This window comes from Chiloscyllium plagiosum, chromosome 22, assembly GCF_004010195.1.
Source record: "Chiloscyllium plagiosum isolate BGI_BamShark_2017 chromosome 22, ASM401019v2, whole genome shotgun sequence".
Classification (NCBI taxonomy): domain Eukaryota; kingdom Metazoa; phylum Chordata; class Chondrichthyes; order Orectolobiformes; family Hemiscylliidae; genus Chiloscyllium; species Chiloscyllium plagiosum.
Genome location: NC_057731.1, coordinates 48,018,859 through 48,037,014, shown reverse-complemented (window position 1 = coordinate 48,037,014; position 18,156 = coordinate 48,018,859). Strand labels below are relative to the sequence as shown.

General features: G+C 42.1%; 1 protein-coding gene across 1 annotated transcript in view; it reads right to left on the bottom strand.

Annotated features, from left to right (window-relative positions):
- Positions 1–3,649: 3,649 nt before the first annotated feature.
- zfyve27 (zinc finger, FYVE domain containing 27) overlaps positions 3,650–18,156 on the bottom strand; it is a 185,570-nt gene continuing 171,063 nt past the window's right edge. Inside the window, exons 10-12 of the mRNA XM_043713175.1 lie at positions 8,047–8,093; positions 6,244–6,325; positions 3,650–4,567 (exon numbers count right to left, since the gene is read on the bottom strand). Coding sequence (XP_043569110.1) covers positions 4,503–4,567; positions 6,244–6,325; positions 8,047–8,093 — 194 coding nt within the window. The 3' untranslated portion in view covers positions 3,650–4,502. The remainder of the gene's footprint in view (positions 4,568–6,243; positions 6,326–8,046; positions 8,094–18,156) is intronic.

The window sequence follows — 18,156 nt, the reverse complement described above, 5'->3', positions numbered from 1 at the left end:
AACCTACCCTGAGAAATACAGGTGATCTGGACATTTATTATAATTGTTGTTCACAGGCCTGTGTATATATTGGCTATCATGTTACAACAATGCTGCATTTTCAAAAAGCAAATCAGAGCAGGACTTATACACTTAATGGTAAGGTCCTGGGGTGTGTTGCTGAACAAAGAGACCTTGGAGTGTAGGTTCATACCTCTTTGAAAGTACACACGCAGGTAGGTAGGATAATGAAGGCAGCATTTGGTATGCTTTCCCTTTTTGGTCAAGAGTGTTGAGTACAGGAGTTGGGAGGTCATGTTGCAGCTGTACAGGACATTGGTTAGGCCACTGTTGAAATATTGTTGCCCAAGGCTGGAATTGAACCCAAGACCCTGGCACTATGAGGCAGCAGTGCCGCCCATTGTTTGGGACATTTACTTCCTGTTTCCTCTGCATCCCACACCTCTCCCCATCTCCATTGGACAGTCACCATGTGCACAAACGCCTTCATTTTCACACCACTCCATCTTTTCGTGATATATCTGCACTTCAAAGATGCATTACAACTCACAGGATTAACTCAAAGGCCCCTGTAAACTAGATCCAACGATTCATCCTGACACAGCAAAAGAAAATAATTGAGCAAAAATAAAAAAAGTTATCGGACTCCAACAGGTTCAAGGCCCTGGCCTTTTTGCACTATCACCAATCCAACACAAGACTGGAACTGTCCCAATATTATGCTGTCAGGTAAGAGAGCTCATACCTGCTTGTGTCTTGAGAAAGTTGAATTATATCTCGCACTCTGCAAGCAGGCCTAGCAACTCTCTGGGATGATCCTGGATTGCCAACAATGTTTAAAAAACATCAGGTGCTGAAACGCTGGTCACTGTAACACTGTCCTGATCACCACCTCTGAACAGAGTATAGGCCATCAATCTCTGTCATCTGCACATTATTCCATGGAAGATGAGTGATTGGTTTTTCACATCAGATCCCATGCACTCGAGAGTGGTTCATATGTGGAATGCCAGAGGAAGTGATAGATGTAGGTACAGTTACAACATTTAATAGACATTTGAATAGGTACATGACTACAAAAGGTTTAGAGGGATATGGGCCAAATGCAGGCAAGCTGGACTAGTTTTTTTTTAAAAAAGATTAGATTCCCTATAGTGTGGAAACAGGCCCTTCGGCCCAATAGGTCCACACTTACCCTCCAAAGAGGAACCCACTCAGACTCATTTCCCTCTTACTTATGCACCTAACACTGTGGGGCAATTTAGCATGGCCAATTCACCTGACCTGCACATCGTTGTGATTGTGGGAGAAAACCAGAGCACCCGGAGGAAACCCACACAGACACAGGGAGCATGTGCAAACACCACAGAGTCACCCGAGACGGGAATCAAACCAGGCTCCCTGGTGCTGTGAAGCAGCAATGCTAACCACTGAGCCACTGTGCTGCCCCAAGTTTAGTTTGAGAAACTTAGTCGGCACGGACGGGTTGGACTTAAGTGTCTGTTTCAGTGCTGTATAACTCCACTCATTTTAATGGGATGTGGGCATCACCAACAAAGTCACCATTTATTGTCTTCTTCTGATACCCCAGATAAACAATTTGTTTGGTCATTTCAGAAGACGTTGGAGTCACTGTGAGGCCAGACTGGGTAAGGATGGCAGAGTGGGCCAGATGGGTTTTCACACAAACTGGGTAAAAACAAGGACAGCAGATGCTGGAAACCAGATTATAGATTAGAGTGGTGCTGGAAAAGCACAGCAGTTCAGGCAGCATCCGAAGAGCCTTTCACACAAACTGGTCAATTGGTAAATCCACCTGAACCCATCATGAGTTGGTAAAGGGGAAAGAAATTATTCAGGCTCCTGTTCCTAATCCTCAAGTTTCGCGTCACTACAGTTTGATTTGCCGCCTCTTCTTCTCTCCCCGATTTTGATTTCTATGGTTTTCAGCTCCATAGACTTGATATGAAAATGACATAAGGTTGACTGCAGTTCTTGAATAATGGCAGACTAGCGAGTGTGTGTGTGTGTGTGTGTGGTCGTGTTCCTGGGAGAACTCCATCTCAGATCTTTGTCAAAGCAAAACCTTTTCTAAGTTCAGCAGCAAACCTGGACAGTATCCAGAGATAACGACAGCTTGTTGACCAACACTCAATAACTAACGGATGTTTCAAGGAGGCGAGTTCATATACATATAATAGTTATTCATTAATCCAACAAGGAATTAAGGAGAATCATCTTTGCCAAGAGTGGTAAGAGCGTGAAACTCGCTGTCCCAGGGAGTAGTTGAGGTGAATAACACTGATACTTTTATGGGAAAGCTAGATAAATATGTGGGGGAGAAAGGAATAGAAGGACAGGCTGTTAGGATAAGATAAAGTAGTGTGGAAGAAGGCGTGAATGAAGCTTAAATCCTGGTGAAATAGCTTGTTTGAGTGCTGGAGTTTATATGCAATTTTGTGCAAAGCACAAATTAGGAAGAAAATGTATAAAAACAGGAGGCAAACAGAAGGCAATCATTCTGCAATCTATGCAGGGTGCCTTTGTGCTAAAGTACTACGAATTGAAACTGGTGTGACGGATAGATTTTGGGGTGCTGCTGTGTTGTCTCCTTCATATTATGATTGTAGGGTTCAGGGAAATTACTGAATGCCAGCCCAAATCACCGAGCAAAGGAAGCAAAAAGGAGAAGAATCCCAACCAGTCTTTTAACACAAGTATCCTGATCCAGGAATAACCTGGGCTGGTTGTTGAATGAAGAGAGTGGCGCTGGAAAAGCACAGCAGGTCAGGCAGCATCCGAGGAGCCAGAGAATTGACATTTCAGCCATTAGCCCTCCATGCCCCTCGGATGCTGCCTGACCTGCTCTGCTTTTCTAGTGCCACACTTTTCGACTCTGACTCTCCAGCATCTGCAGTCCTCACTTTCTCCTGGCTGTTGAGTGAAGCCAAGCAGTCATTAATCTCAAGAAACTTTCATCACAATTTACCTCAAATAAACCTTAGAATCCATTTAGATCACTTAAGCAATTGATGACATGATCACAGATCATTCAGCCCAACTGGTCCACCAATCATCAGTATGTAATATTCCTTTCTCTCTTGAGCATTTATCCAGTTTCCCTTAAATGCATGATTCACCTCCGCTCCTGCTTTGGTACTAGGCTCCACAGGGAATACTTTTGGCAATGGGGCTTCAACTTTCAGACCAGACTAGCTGTTAAAAGTTATGACTAACAGCAAGAAAAATGACACTAAGAGCAGTTAAGACAGATGCAAGAGAAAAATTGGAGCTTTCTTTCACCAATCTTTTGAATAGTTCCATTTTTAAAAACAATAGTTTTGATAGAATAAGCAGGAAGGAGGAGCAACTCTTGTGATGCAGTGGGAGCCTCTAGGCTATAAGCTCCATGTTAGAGTCCTACAGTACTTGATGGTCATAGGGGATCTATTCATTGCTCGAGCAAACAGATTGATTGTCATCCTGTAAATTCTTCCAACACACCAAATGGTTGGCGTCAGAGTGGAAGTGCTTCCTAGTCAGCCACTCTGCAGAAAGCAATGGCAAACCACTGCATTATTTTGTCCGCAGATATTGACCAATTGAGTGGGAGTCAACAGCCCAATCCTCAGAAAAACAAGGGCAGGTGGAAAGACTGACAAAACTGCTTGTATTGCCTGAAGGATCAATACCCAGAGACCCAGGTTTGAGGCAACTGGCTGGAAAGATACGAGACATGAAAGCAGATTGAACAGGAACTTTCAAAAAGGGAAATGAATGGGAGATACATGTAGAACTGTAGGTAAAAAGCAGAAGATTGGGAGTAATGGGATAGTTTTTCAAAAGGCTGAAATAGCAACGATGGGTTGAATTTTTGAATTGGATAATTTGGAGAAACTTTTAAAAAAAAACATTTTGAAAAAAAGCCTATTATTGAACACCAATGTGATGACTTAATAATCTGAAAATGAAAGCTAATGTCCACACTCCAGGAAAAACCTCACAATGTCACAAATCTTGTGGTGCTCTTCTGATATTTTTCTGCAGTGTCACTTTTATTGAGAAAATATCAGACTTACATCACACATATCAAACTAAAGGGAAAGCATAAAATACAATCTTAAGAAACATGGTTTGAGGGGAGCTGGAGAGTTTTACCAACTCTTTAAATTGTGTTCTACACCGCACTCGATACAAAAAGAAAATTGAAAAGGTCTAATCCCATGGTATTTACAGTAGAAAGCAGCATTTAGAGGGGAAGATATATATATATATTATATATTATTTCAGTTTATATGACAAACAAACATGGATTCCAGAAACAGTTTTGCTCTCATCGTCAGACTGCAGCCCTAATCCCTTAATACAGAAGAGTTCATAGTACATACCGTTCATGCCCATTCTCCAGTTCTCTGATACAGTACATTTTAGTTAAAACGTAAAAATTAAATTTACATTTAAAAGGTGGGGGTGGGGGGGAGAAATAGAGCCGATGCCTTGTCCTATTTGCTCAAAATAAGGTTGCACTGTGCACACACAAACACCATCTCCCGTTGGGCATCTGGGGCTGAAAGAGAGACAGAAACAAATTACACTACAGTATCACCTGTAGTCAGCATTTTCTAACTGGACAGAACTGAAAATTCTACCGATTGTTCCCATCCAACCAGGAGAGTGGGCAGTTTTAATTGTAAATCCCAATACAGTTCCTGGCAACCTTGCCCATTAGGATCGGTTTTTCAGGACATTGATAATTTCCACTCCAATCAGGATGGATGGATGAAGTGACAAGTCTGGTCAAAAGGCTCTGTATCAGAAATCTCAAAAGATACACAGGCAAACTACTGAAGGATAACAGAGTCAAGAGTGGGGGGCTGGAAAAGAACAGCAGGTCAGGCAGCATCTGAAAAGCAGGAGAATCGACGTTTCAGGCATAAGCCCTTCATCAGGAATAACAGAGGTCTGGATTTAAATCCAACCCACATCAAATTGACTGAAATATCATCTCTAGTACAGCAATGCAAAGCACTGATTGGATGACATCTGCAGCACTGCCTTCAGTTCTGGGCATCACACACTAGGGAGATTATACTGAATTTGGGAGGGAGAGTCCAGTGTTCAGCAGAATAATTCACTCACTCCAAGGATTAAAGGACAAGATGAAGATTACACAAATTAAGGCTTGCATTTCCTGGAATTTACAAGATTACAGTGTGGGTCTCTCTATCTACTATTGCTGGGAATTTAGGACTATGCAAGCCTTCGAGAAGTGAATTTGCGAAACATTTCTCCTTACAAAGGGTGGTAAAAGTTTGGAACGCTCTCCAACAAATAGAAAATGATGCTGGGTCAATCATTAGTTTTAAACCTGAGACTGATAGATTCGTTCATCAAAAATATATCAGAATATGAGGCAAAGGCAGGTATATGGAATTAAGTGAATGATCAGTCAGGTTCATAGTAAATAGAGATAAATAACTTAATCCTCAATTCCCAATCAGGAATTAGGAGACTGCAGGACTCTATCTAATTAGAAATTTAGCAGCTATGCGAACTATAAAGCTGCTAGTCCACCTGTGTACACACGGAACATTCAAATGGGATTTGCAATAGAGTTAACTATGTGCACTAAATAAAGCTATCAGTCCTGAAAATGATCTTAAACTGATGAAACAAATCATGTATGTATGTTAAAAACATTTGATTTGAAGAAATTAAGCCGAATTCATCAATAACTAACTTCACAGTTGCATGTTCTTTTGATGCCTGTTGACTCTTCTCCTTAGAGTGATGGTTCACACTATGGTGTGTTCCATAGACAGTGGTGCCACTATTTTGGTAAGAGTCTATGTATGTTGGTATGCTCTTGGAGAGGAGGAGGAGAACAGGCAATCATCTCCAGTCATAAGGGTAATTTGATAGCAATCAGGAGCTAGAATCAAAGCTGCCTTTGAGCACAGAAGCACCAAGGCTAGTCAGAGAGCCACATACTCAGCTCAGCCAATGGAGGGGAAGTGACACCTAGACTTTATAGGCATACGCTATCACATTAGGCAGTACAATCTCCCATGGTATTACCAGAGAGTTTACCTGGCTTTGTCTTTTGCTCAAAGCAAACATGTTGATACATACATATTGAACAGCCACTTCAAATCATCTTTGGAAAATTGTTAATTGAAAGAAAACCGCCAAAAGACTGAAGACAGACACAAGGACAAGGAAAGTAGTAAAAGTATTAATTACCAGTCGCTCCCATTGACGATTTGGAAACTTTGTATGAACAGCATCTCGAGCAATAACTGTTGCCACAGTTGCTGCAGTTACGCTAAGCATGAACAGAAAGAAAAAGAAATTTGATGGAGGAGGATTTATTTAACACCGGTTCAGTATATCAGCAATACGAACTAGCAAGCTACATGATATGCATTACCAACATTCAATTTGTTGCACTGCACTGATCCAGACCTTATCCAGCACAAGCCATCAATTCATAGTGTGTACACAGCTTTCACTGTCTGTCCCCCACTGTAAACAACACTAATTCAGTCTGGATAAAATTCTAACTGATAAGCAGACTTTACATTGCACTGAGCTAGGAAAAGGAAAGTACAAGCTCAAGAGGGGCACAGGGGGCAGGGGCTGGAGAGTGGAGAGGGTTAGAAAGAAAGCATCATATGGGATGGGGAGGAATAAGCCAAAATATTCAACAGGAATAATTAAAATGATAGCAAGTAAAAGATTGTAAATGGATCAACCGAATGCAGTCATGACCAACGTTCAAGACAGAACTTGAAATTCTAAAGTGACTTTCACTACCTCAGGACATTGCAGTGATTTACAGATAATGAGATGTTTTTGAAATGTACATTTTCTTGTTCTTCCATGGGGTGTGGGCATCAATAGCAAGGTCAGTGTTTGTAACCTGCCCCTAATTGCCTTTGAACTGAATGGTTAGCCAGGCCGTTTTAGAGAACAGTCAAGGATCAACCACAGTGCTGTGGGTCCAGAGTCACACTGAGGCCAAATAAAGTACGGGTGGCAGATTTCTTTCCTAAAAAACACTGGTTAACCAGCTGGGTTTTTACAATAACAAGGGATAGATCCATAGTCACCATCAACTGAGACTACCATTATAGTGTAAAAAGAATATAAATTCAACCAGCCAGATTTGAACTTATTCCTCTAAGAGAGGAACACAGACTCGTTACCATCTACTGAGATGGGAATACACTCAAAGGACTGTCCTCTGACAGTGCAGTGCCTGTCCCTCAGTACTGCCCTCCGACAGCGTAGTGTCCCTCAGTACTGCCCTCCGACAGCGTAGTGTCCCTCAGTACTGCCCTCCGACAGCGCAGTGTCCTTCAGTACTGCCCTCCGACAGCGCAGTGTCCCTCAGTACTGCCCTCCGACAGCGCAGTGTCCCTCAGTACTGCCCTCCGTCAGTGCAGTGTCTCTCAGTACTGCCCTCTGACAGTGCAGTCCCCCTCAGTATTGCCCTCTGACAGCACAGTGTCCCTCAGTACTGCCCCATGACAGTGCAATGCTCCCGTCAGTACAGCCCTCTGACAGCACAGTGTCCCTCAGTACTGCCCTCCGACAGTGCAGTGTCTCTCAGTACTGCCCTCCGACAGTGCAGTGTCCCTCAGTACTGCCCTCAGACAGTGCAGTGTCCCTCTCAGTATTGCCCTCTGACAGGGCTGTGTCCTTCAGTACTGCCCCTCTGACAGTGCAATGCTCCCCTCAGTACTGCCCTCCGACAGTGCAGTTTCCCTCAGTACCGCCCTCCGACAGTGCAATGCTCCCTCAGTACTCTCTTCTAACAGTTACCTACCTTTGACAGAACAATGCTTCGTTAATACTGCAGTAAACATGTCTGGTTAGATTGTTGTGCTCATTTCTCGGAAATAGATTTTGAACCCAAATCCACATCAGCCATCCCTAACACTGCTGTTTAACAGTTCCATCTCTTATATTTAATTTCTTTAAAAAGATAGACATCATGCTTATTGATTTAATACATAATTACTTTTATTAAAAAAAACTCACTCGCTTCTTCAGAACTGAAAACGTGGCACTGCAGCTGTTACAATTTCCTGAAATGAAGGAAAAAAAAGTGTAATAAAAACATAAATTAAAAAGCACAGCTATTAAAACAAAGCTTCTTGCACCCCGACTCTGCATTCCTCTTCTGTTATTATACTCCTGATTACCACAGCATGCTCTGGAACGATCATTAAACATTAATTCAATGGAATTACAGTTGTCACAAATGATCTCTTGCTTTGTCCCACCTTACTGGAGATCATCACTGAACTGTATGAATTAAATAAACAAACGTCTTAGCACTGCATTTGTGAAGGAAAGCAATGCAAAAATAACCGAGTCTTTCCAGCAAACAATGCTGCATGTTGTAGGAGAGGGAAGATATGTTTTTGGCATGGGTGAGGGTGTTGCAACTTATCAATAATCTCTGTGTGCCTGAGATTGGTGATACCCAATTAGTTTTTGTCCTGCCCAATGTGTGACAGGTAGAAACACTGCTTCACCCGATACTGGGCTTTTGCTTGGATTCCAGGCTCCCTCCATTCCATTGCTGTAGTGACACATCCTACAACAATAGTTTGCATCTGTACAGCGCCTTTGGTGTAGCGAAAGGCCCCAAGGCACCCCACAGGAGCATCAAACAATATTTAACACAGAGCCACAGAAGGTATCATCAGGAAAGATGATAAAAAATCAATCTTGGTTAGAGGTGGGCTTTCAAGAAATTCCAAGTGGCAGAAAAAAGGCAAAGGTCTAGAGGAGGTGGTCCAGGAACTGAGCCCACCACAGCAGACAGCAAGATGCATCAATGAGGGTACGATGAGAATCAGGGATGTGCAAAAGGCCAGAAATGAAGGAGTGCAGAGATTTTGCAGAGAAGGGCTGCGGATTAGGAGGTGGTTAGAGATCAGGAGAGGCAAGACCAGGAAGAGAATTGAAAAACCAGGAATGCTTTGTTTGAAATCAAAGACAGCAGGCTAATTTCATCCTAAATCCAAGCCAACGTCTTTTTTCATATGCTGTCTCAGATCTGTAGAAATTCTCAGATACCGTTAAGATTTTAGAATGCCACTTTAGAAACAAATGAGCACATTAACCAAAATGTATTTATATTAACTTTTTTTTAAAAAAGTGAAAGGAATGGTAAGTAGTAATTTTGTTTTTATCATGTATTTGTAATTGACTTTAACCCTTCAAACATAACAAAATTCCTCTCTCCCTGGACCAATCTCTTTATAAATGTTCCAGCTCGCACACTTTTAATATTACAGCAATGAAACCACTCAAAGACCCAGGATTAGCTTTATTACAGGGCTAGTAATCACAACGGAAATAAGCATTTAAAATCCAATTTTAATTAAAAAATAATAAAATTTAAGTGTTTTCTTTCCTCATCGTCCTTTTATCCCTTTCCCTTTGACTTCACTGTGCTCTCCTATTCCCCATCACATTTTCTTTTCATCACTCAAGTTTCATTTCTATTCTAAACAATGCGTCCTTTTTGAACCACTATAAAAGTTATCGCCTGTTTCTCTCACGCTTCCCGTCTCCCCTTTTCCAGTTTAGAGACATAAACTCAGGTATTTATAAGCGCTTTAACTATTTCATAACTGCTCAAGTGGATTGCTATGAGCCAATCTAAAACTCATAATGTGAAGAATGACACAGTCATACCAGTGATGAACTTTTATGAATACAGAAACACAACAGGAAGGCTTCTTTTAAGCCAGCCTGCCTCTGAGCATTGATCAGATAACTATCTAGTGTACAAACACACTGACAGCTGGTTCCACAAGTCACTGCTGCACATGAATATCAGAGGTCTGCACAGCGGCAGGAAAACTTACAGGGAATGCAAATTGTGAGTTAGGCTGTAGGGAGTCAGACATAGGGAGAAGCAAAGGCAAAATTTGAAACGGAGCTAAATGATAGGAATCAGAGAATAATGGTCAATGAATATTTTTTGGGCTTGAGGAAGGTTTGTTGCGGAGTTCCTCAGGTGTCAGTATTGGGTCCCTTGCTTTCCTACTACAGAGGAAACTTGATTATCCAGCATTCAATTATCTGAACTTCAGATTATCCAGCAAGATTGCAAAGTCCCAGTGCTTGGCAAACCTCTGTTACCCAGCATTCAATTAACTAAACGAAATTCTCCCCGCCCGTGTCCTTCGGATAATCAAGGTTCCTCTGTACATATTACTGATCCAGATCTTGGAGTGCACAGGACAATTTCACAGTTAATATGAATGACACAAAGATTAGAAGTACTGGAAACTGTGAGGAGGACAGCATCAAACTTCAATAAGACATTGACAAGTTGATGAAATTGGCAGATAAGTGGCAGATGAAATTCAATGCAGGAAAGTAAGGTGATGAACTTTGGTAGGAAGAACGTGGACAGACAATATATAAGAGGCACAGAGCAGAGGAACCTGTATGTATTTGTGCACAGATCACTGAAGATAGTAGGACAGTAGAGACACCAGTTAATAAAGCATACAGAATCCTGGGCTTATTAATACAGAGTATTTGAGTAAAGGCCATAGAGTACAACTCAAGGAGGTGATGCTGAACTTGTAGAAGACACTTGTTAGACCTCAGCTTGAATAAAGTGTACAGTCCTGGGCAAAACATTATAGGCAAGATGTTAATGCATTGGGAAAAGTGCAGAGGAAATTTATAAGAATGGTTCTTGGAAAGAGATTGCTGTAGGTCTAGATAGTCAGGGGACAGTGTTGTGGCAGGAACAGACTGGTAGAGGACCATTGTCTTCTGATGTTTAAACTCAGGCCCATTCCCTCATTTGCTTCTGGCAAATGTGTTATGACGGTTTGGGGTTCAGCCTCTATGTGTATGCATACAACAGCATTGTTTGACAGAATTGATGACAGAAGAGAGGGTGGTCTTGGACCTGGATTGGAGGCAATGCAGGTTGAACAGTTTCTCATTCATCCAGTAGAGAAAGTCGACTCTGCTGGAAAGTTTCGTTGAAACGGGGTGGAGCATGAAGCCAAGGAGAATGGAGAAGAACATTAGTGTGATGACATAGCCTTGCTTGACTTGTTCAATGAGAGTTACTTTCACACTATCAGCAGTTACGTGACTTGTTTAACCAATCTAGGAGCTTTTCATCCTTTCAGTATACAGTGTGATATGTTGCCTAACTATCAGTAATTTACTGTGAAAGGTAGCTCACCAAGTGAAAAGAAAATAATGATTTAGATAGGTAGCATCCTTCGGCAAGGTTGAGAGCAGCAGGGTTGAGTATTGGGGATGCAGAGTTCAAAGAGACAGTCTGGAGGTTGTAGTCCTTTCTGCAACAATATTGTTTAAAATGTTAAAAAAAACTTTCATGCATCGAGCTAAAGTAGGCACATAGCATCTTGGCTGAGGAGCTAGCACTTCCACCTCACAGCCAGAAGGTTGTAGGCTCAAGACCCACTCCAAGATTTGAGTGTATAGTATGGCCTGATACTGCAGTTTTGCCATTCTTCAGACAAGATGTTATCACTGAGTCCTCACCTGCCTCTTCCAATAGTTCATCTGAAGATTGCTTAAAGTTTCTTGAACAAGAGAAGGAAGTTCTTCCTGCATTATGTCAATCCTTTAGCACTCAACAACAAATACATAGGTGATTTACCTCTGAATGGCAGTTACATTGGCATGTGATAGTGGCCTCTTCAAAAAAAAGCAGTCTACCGCAATCGAAGCTCTTCAGAACATCATGAATATTATGGCAAAGATGTTATATGAACACAAGTACATCCTCTATTTCAGCAACATAAGGTTCACCTGCTTGATGAGAGTTGGACAAACCTCATTCCAGTGCGACTATGAGCTAAGAGTTTAATGTAAATATGAAGCTTTGGAAGCACCATTAACAAACCAGACCGCAGGCACCATTAACAGATTAGTCATGATTACAAGAGCAGAAGTCAAAGTGTTCTGCAATGAGTGCTTTGCCTTCTGATCCATCAATGTCTCAAAACATGAATGCAGTTAAAAATTCACAACTCTCTTGGGGGCCATGTAGTTGCAACATCATTTAAGCTCAACACCATCCCGGACAGTGCAGTTTCCTGTATGAGGTGGATGAGATGCTCAGGTTTGCACACATTTACTGTAATAGAGATGTACAGCAAGAAAACAGACCCTTCAGTCCAACTTGTCCATGACCACCCTAAGTTAATCCAATCCCATTTGCCAGCATTTGGCCAATATCCCTCTAAACTCTTTCTATTCATATACCCATCCAGATGCCTTTTAAATGCTGTAATTCTACTAGCCTCCACCACTTCCTCTAGCAGCTCATTCCATACACGCATAAACTTCTGTGTGAAAACATTGCCCCTTAGGTCCCTTTAAAATCCTTTCCCTCTCTCCTTAATCATATCCCTCTAATTTTGGATTACCCTACCCTGGAAAAAAAGACCTCGCATGATTTATAAACCTTTATAAGATCACACTTCAGCCTCTGACATTCCAGAGAAAATTGCTCCAGCCTATTCAGCCTCTTCCTTTGACTCAAACCCTCCAACCCAGGCAACATATTGTAAACCTTTTCTGAACCCTTTCAAGTTTAACAACATATTTCCTTTAGCAGGGAGACCAGAATTGAACACAGGATTCCAAAAGTGGCCTAACTAATGTTTTGCACAGCCGCAACATGACCTCCCAATTCCTATACTCTATGCACTGACCAATAAAGGCAGGTGTACCAAACAGGTTTTTCACTACCCAGTGTACCTGCGAATCACTTTCTTCCTCGGTTTATATTTAGCTTCCCCTGAGTTTGCTGGAGGCGTTCAAGATGTTTGGCGCCTTCACAAATGCTTCCTCTCCAGTTTGAGCAAGAGACTCCCAGAGGTCATCAGGGATGCTGCATCCTTTCAAGGAGGTTCCCTGATACTGAACACAATACTGATCCTCCCCTAAATCGCAATGTAGTATCAAATGAATACACAGTGCCAACTCAATGAGGTGGCTTTGACAATATCTATTTTTCCTAGGACTCCTACTGAGATGCAATATTAGGTTCCCACTGGTTCTCCAACTTCTACTGGGGGCGGGGGAAATTCTGCCACTCTTGAGTCACTCTCTTTTCGCAGGACAAGTATTGGTGGTGAAGTTTGGATAGATAACAATAGATGGCATAGATCAACAAAACATAAAACTACTTTGCTTGCATTTCTCCTCCTTCCAAATATCCTGGGCATACATCCTGGCAGATCAACTTTGCCAAATTTTCTCAACTGCTTGAAGAATCTGCTGGCTGCAGCTGTTACTTAATAGCCCCTCAAAAATCGCTCAAGTCGTTTTGTTTTCTTTGGAACAGAGAGAGAAATACAGAATTCTCTGGTGGGCTATGCAAGACAGATGGAGCTGGTGAGCCTGAGTCTTGTGGATGTGCTGGGAACCAGCACTGAATTACACCCCTTCCTCTTTCCAATGGCTCATATCTAAACCATATTGCTGCTATCCGGAGGTGGTAGTAAGAAAGGTGGCATGCTTTGGTATCATATAGCGCTCTCAGGGTGGTATTTTACTCAAATAAGTGCATAACTGGTTCATGCCAACAAGGTCTGAAATGGTCAGCAAACTAGTTCAACGTATTTGTTCTCTTATGAGCTCAAGTTCAGAAACTGATGTGAAATCATGTGTCTACAACGTGGTTTGTACTCGATCCATGGAAAGAGTTTAACACGATGAGCTGAATGGCTTTTCCGCATTGCACAGTCTTGTATGTTTTTTTTAAAATGAAAAAGAACCTTTCATAATGTGCTTTAATTCTACATTTACACTGGATAAAATGTCTTAAAACTCTGTAGCATCCAAGTTCCTCTCATTTTCATTTTAAATTTAATATCAGAGCCTCATGATGCTAACATTAAAATGATTTATAAACCTTTATAAGATCACACTTCAGCCTCCGACATTCCAGTGAAAATTGCTCCAGCCTATTCAGCCTCTTCCTTTGACTCAAACCCTCCATCCCAGACAACATATTGTAAACCTTTACTGAACCCTTTCAAGTTTAACAACATATTTCCGTTAGCAGGGAGTCCAGAATTGAACACAGTATTCCAAAAGTGGCCTAACCAATGTCCTGTACAGCCGCAACATGACCTCCCAACTCCTATACACTATGCACTGACCAATAAAGGCAGGTGCACCAAACAAGTTTTTCACTACCCAGTGTACCTGCGAATCACTTTCTTCCTCGGTTTATATTTAGCTTCCCCCTGAGCTGGCTGGAGGTGTTTGAGATGGTGTAAACATTTTACCTCTCGTGGCCACTTAAGAATGCACCATAGAGTTTTAAATGAAAAATTCAAGTCCTACATCCAGTAATATTACTGAAGAGAGAGACATGTAGCTGAAACGCTTTGTCTTGCATTCACCTGGATAAATGGAAGATACAAAACTTCAAACGTTTATAACAACTTAAACTATAGGAGAAAAAGGTCCTGATTGGTTATTAAGTCAACTCTGATTGGCTACTGTGCTGCTGTAAAAATGCAACAGAGATTTATGGGCCCACCAAGCTCTTGGGTAATTCAAAAGGGGGCAAAGGCTTGAATGCATGCCTTTTCGGCGCAGAGAATCGACCACGAGTATGAACATGTCACTTTTAGAAAGCATTAATGTGCAAAGACATCTAGCAGTTGCTGAAGGTTCAATTTTTGATGACACGCTAAACTGAGGATACCTTCTCCCCAGCCCACTCCCCTCCCATTTATCTCTTCACCCTGGAGGCTCCCTAGCTTCATTCCCGATGAAGGGCTTTTGCCCGAAACGTCGATTGTCCTGCTCCTCAGATGTTGCCTGACCTGCTGTGCGTTTCCAGCATCACTCTAATCTAGACTCTGATTTCCAGCATCTACAGTCCTCACTTTTGCCCTGAGGATGGATCCACCTACTCAAGCAACAGAACAATTTTGATAAACAGCAGGGCAGTTGCCCTAACCATGATTCATTCCTCAACCACATTGCAAAAAAAATCAGATTCTCTGGACATTTATATCATTGTCGTCTGGGCCTCTTGGTGTGTGCACTTTGTTAGCTGCATTTCCCTACATTGAAGCATTGCCTACACATCAGAAGCAGAATTATGGGGAAAAAAATCAGTATCTTCAATAATCATCACTGCTCCATTAAACTTAAAGCCACAACACACAAGGAAAGCATTAATTTCCTAGACACAATGGTATTTAAATTAGCACAAGACACCAGGCATGAGTTAGCCACAAATACTTTGTACATAAAAAAAGCTGACACACACTTCCATATACAAAAAGCCATCAGGCTAAACACACTTCCTGAGGACTGATAAGGTCAGAACTAAATGGTTACACGTTTGTCTTTGAACACAGTGACTGCATATCAAGTAATTCACAGTATTGTGACAGAGGTTTTGAGATGCGCTCACTACATTCCTATCAGCAGCAAATGCAAGATAGGACCAGCCTGGGATTGAACTCCTTGCTGATTTTATCTATTCTATTTATGGAGGTGATTGCTGTGACTCCTGCATGAATTTTCCTGGCCATTGTGAGGACTTCTGGGGCAAACTCACTCACTGTCCCATGTACTTTGGTGCTGCTTGGAGACTAAATAATGTGGCTTGCCACTGTTGCTTATGGCTACTTGGAAAGCAAGAGGACTCCTCATTATTCAACTTAATGCCAATTGTGTCTAGGAAATTAATGCTTTCCTTGTGTGTTGTGGCTTTAAGTTTAATGGAGCAGTGATGATTATTGAAGATACTGATTTTTTTCCCCATAATTCTGCTTCTGATGTGTAGGCAATGCTTCAATGTAGGGAAATGCAGCTAACAAAGTGCACACACCAAGAGACCCAGGCGACAATGATATTGGCACGGTGGCTCAGTGGTTAGCACTGCTGCCTCACAGCGCCAGGGACCTGGGTTCGATTCCAGCCTTGGGCGACTGTCTGTGTGGAGTTTGCACATTCTCCCCATGTCTGCGTGGGTTTCCTCCAGGTGCTCTGGTTTCCTCCCACAATCCAAAGATGTGCGGGTCAGGTGAATTGGCCATGCTAAATTACCCAGAGTGTTAGGTGCATTAGTCAGAGGGAAACGGGTCTGGCTGGGTTACTCTTCGGAGGGTCGGTGTGGACTTGTTGGGCCGAAGCGCCTGTTTCCACACTGTAGGGAATCTAATCTAACCTAACCTAACCTAATCTATTTCATTGAAAGGCACCTGCTAGGGTACAGCATCGCTGAAAACTATCCTCAGAGAATTTTTAATTTTCTGGAAAATAGAAGACCCTGCACCTATTGCTTTGCTGGCTAAGAGCCTCAGGAAGGGGCAACTTACTTCCAGTGAAGTGATGAGTGTTGCAAGTGTAACTTGTTATGAGAAGATTTATCTTGAATGACTCTACATGCTGTGTGTATACAATGTTGTGACTCTGCCTGCCAGTTAGTTTGGGCCTGCACACAGAGATTAGTTGGTGGCTGTAATACATGTTTCATAACTTATAATGTATTTTACTGTTTCAAATATCCAGAGTCTTCTCAAAACCTGCTAACCCACAGAGTTAATCAATTCCTAATCAGGAAGTGAATGGTTATTAGATCATTGTCAAAAACACGACAAAAAGTGTCAAATATTAGTCTGCAAGTAAACACCTTTCTTTCTTATAAGAAGGCACACAGACCTATTTCAGCTTTCGAGTGAATGGCTCATGGCGAGGGGAGGGGAGTATGGGGGAGGGTGGGGGATGCTGCTCTACTCATTTCTCTAAGGGTTTGTTTGTGAACTCAGGGAAGCATTGGAAAGGTGATGCTTTCTAACTGGGTTTCCTCCTAGAAATTTATTTATTGTCAGGCATAATTTGCAGCGCACATAACGCAGAGATACCGCAATGCTAATGGGAAGTATTTCCCTCTTCATTTCTAAGGAAATCTCAATGCTGCTCAACTGTAAACTCATCAAGTCACTGTGCACTTGGAGCTATACTATAAACAGGAAACTAGCTGCAGCTGCTACAGAGGAGCCTGGCATTTCAGACTCCAACAGACCGAAGACGCAGGTGATGAAAACATAAATAATCCTGCATTCCTTGCACGTATGCTTTGAATTTTAAGCTAAAGCAAAGAACAAGGACAGTGTAAGAAGTTAAATGAAGCTAATATCAAGACAATGAGCCCACACCATAACTGGCAAGACACATTTGAGTAAATCTCTTCTGCACCCCCTCGAAGACATTTCCATCCTCACTAAAATGTGGTCTTTCAGAACTGCACTCAACACATCAGCTTAGGCCTAATCAGTGCTTTATAAAGGATTAACATTACCTCCTTACTTTTGTACTCTATTTTTCTATTTAAAACATTCTGGAGCCCTGAGATCTTAACAGCCTTCTCAATGTGTCCCATCAACTTGAAAACAAATGTTTGTACATCTCCAGGTCTCTGTACAAGAGGTGAGGCCATACTGGATTTGGTTCTGGGTAACGAACCAGGCCAAGTGTTAGAATTGGAGGTAGGTGAGTACTTTGGGGACAGTGACCACAATTCAGTGACTTTTACTCGAGTGATGGAGAGGGATAAGTGTGCACTGCAGGGCAAGAGTTATAGCTGGGTTCAGGGAAATTATGAGGCACGACTTAGGATGCGTGGCTTGGAAAAGTAGGCTTCAAGGCATGGGCACAACTGATATGTGGAGCTTGTTCAAGGAGCAACTATTTAGTGTCCTTGATAAATATGTACCTGTCAGGCAGGGAGGAAAGGGTGTGAGGGAGCCGTGGTTTAATAAGGAATTGGAATCCTTTGTTAAATGGAAGAGGGCAGCCTATGTAAAGATGAGGCGTGAAGGTTCAATTGGGGCGATTGAGAGTTATAAGGTAGCCAGGAAGGATCTGAAGAGAGAGCTAAGAGCAGCAAGGAGGGGACATGAAAAGTCCTTAGTTGGTAGGATTAGGGAAAACCCAAAGGCTTTCTATAGGTATGTCAGGAATAAAAGAATGACTAGGGTAGAAATAGGTCCAGTCAAGGATAGTTGTGGGAAGTTGCGTGTGGAGGCTGAAGAGACTGGGGAGACACTGAATGAATACTTTTCGTCAATATTCACTCAGGAACAGGACATT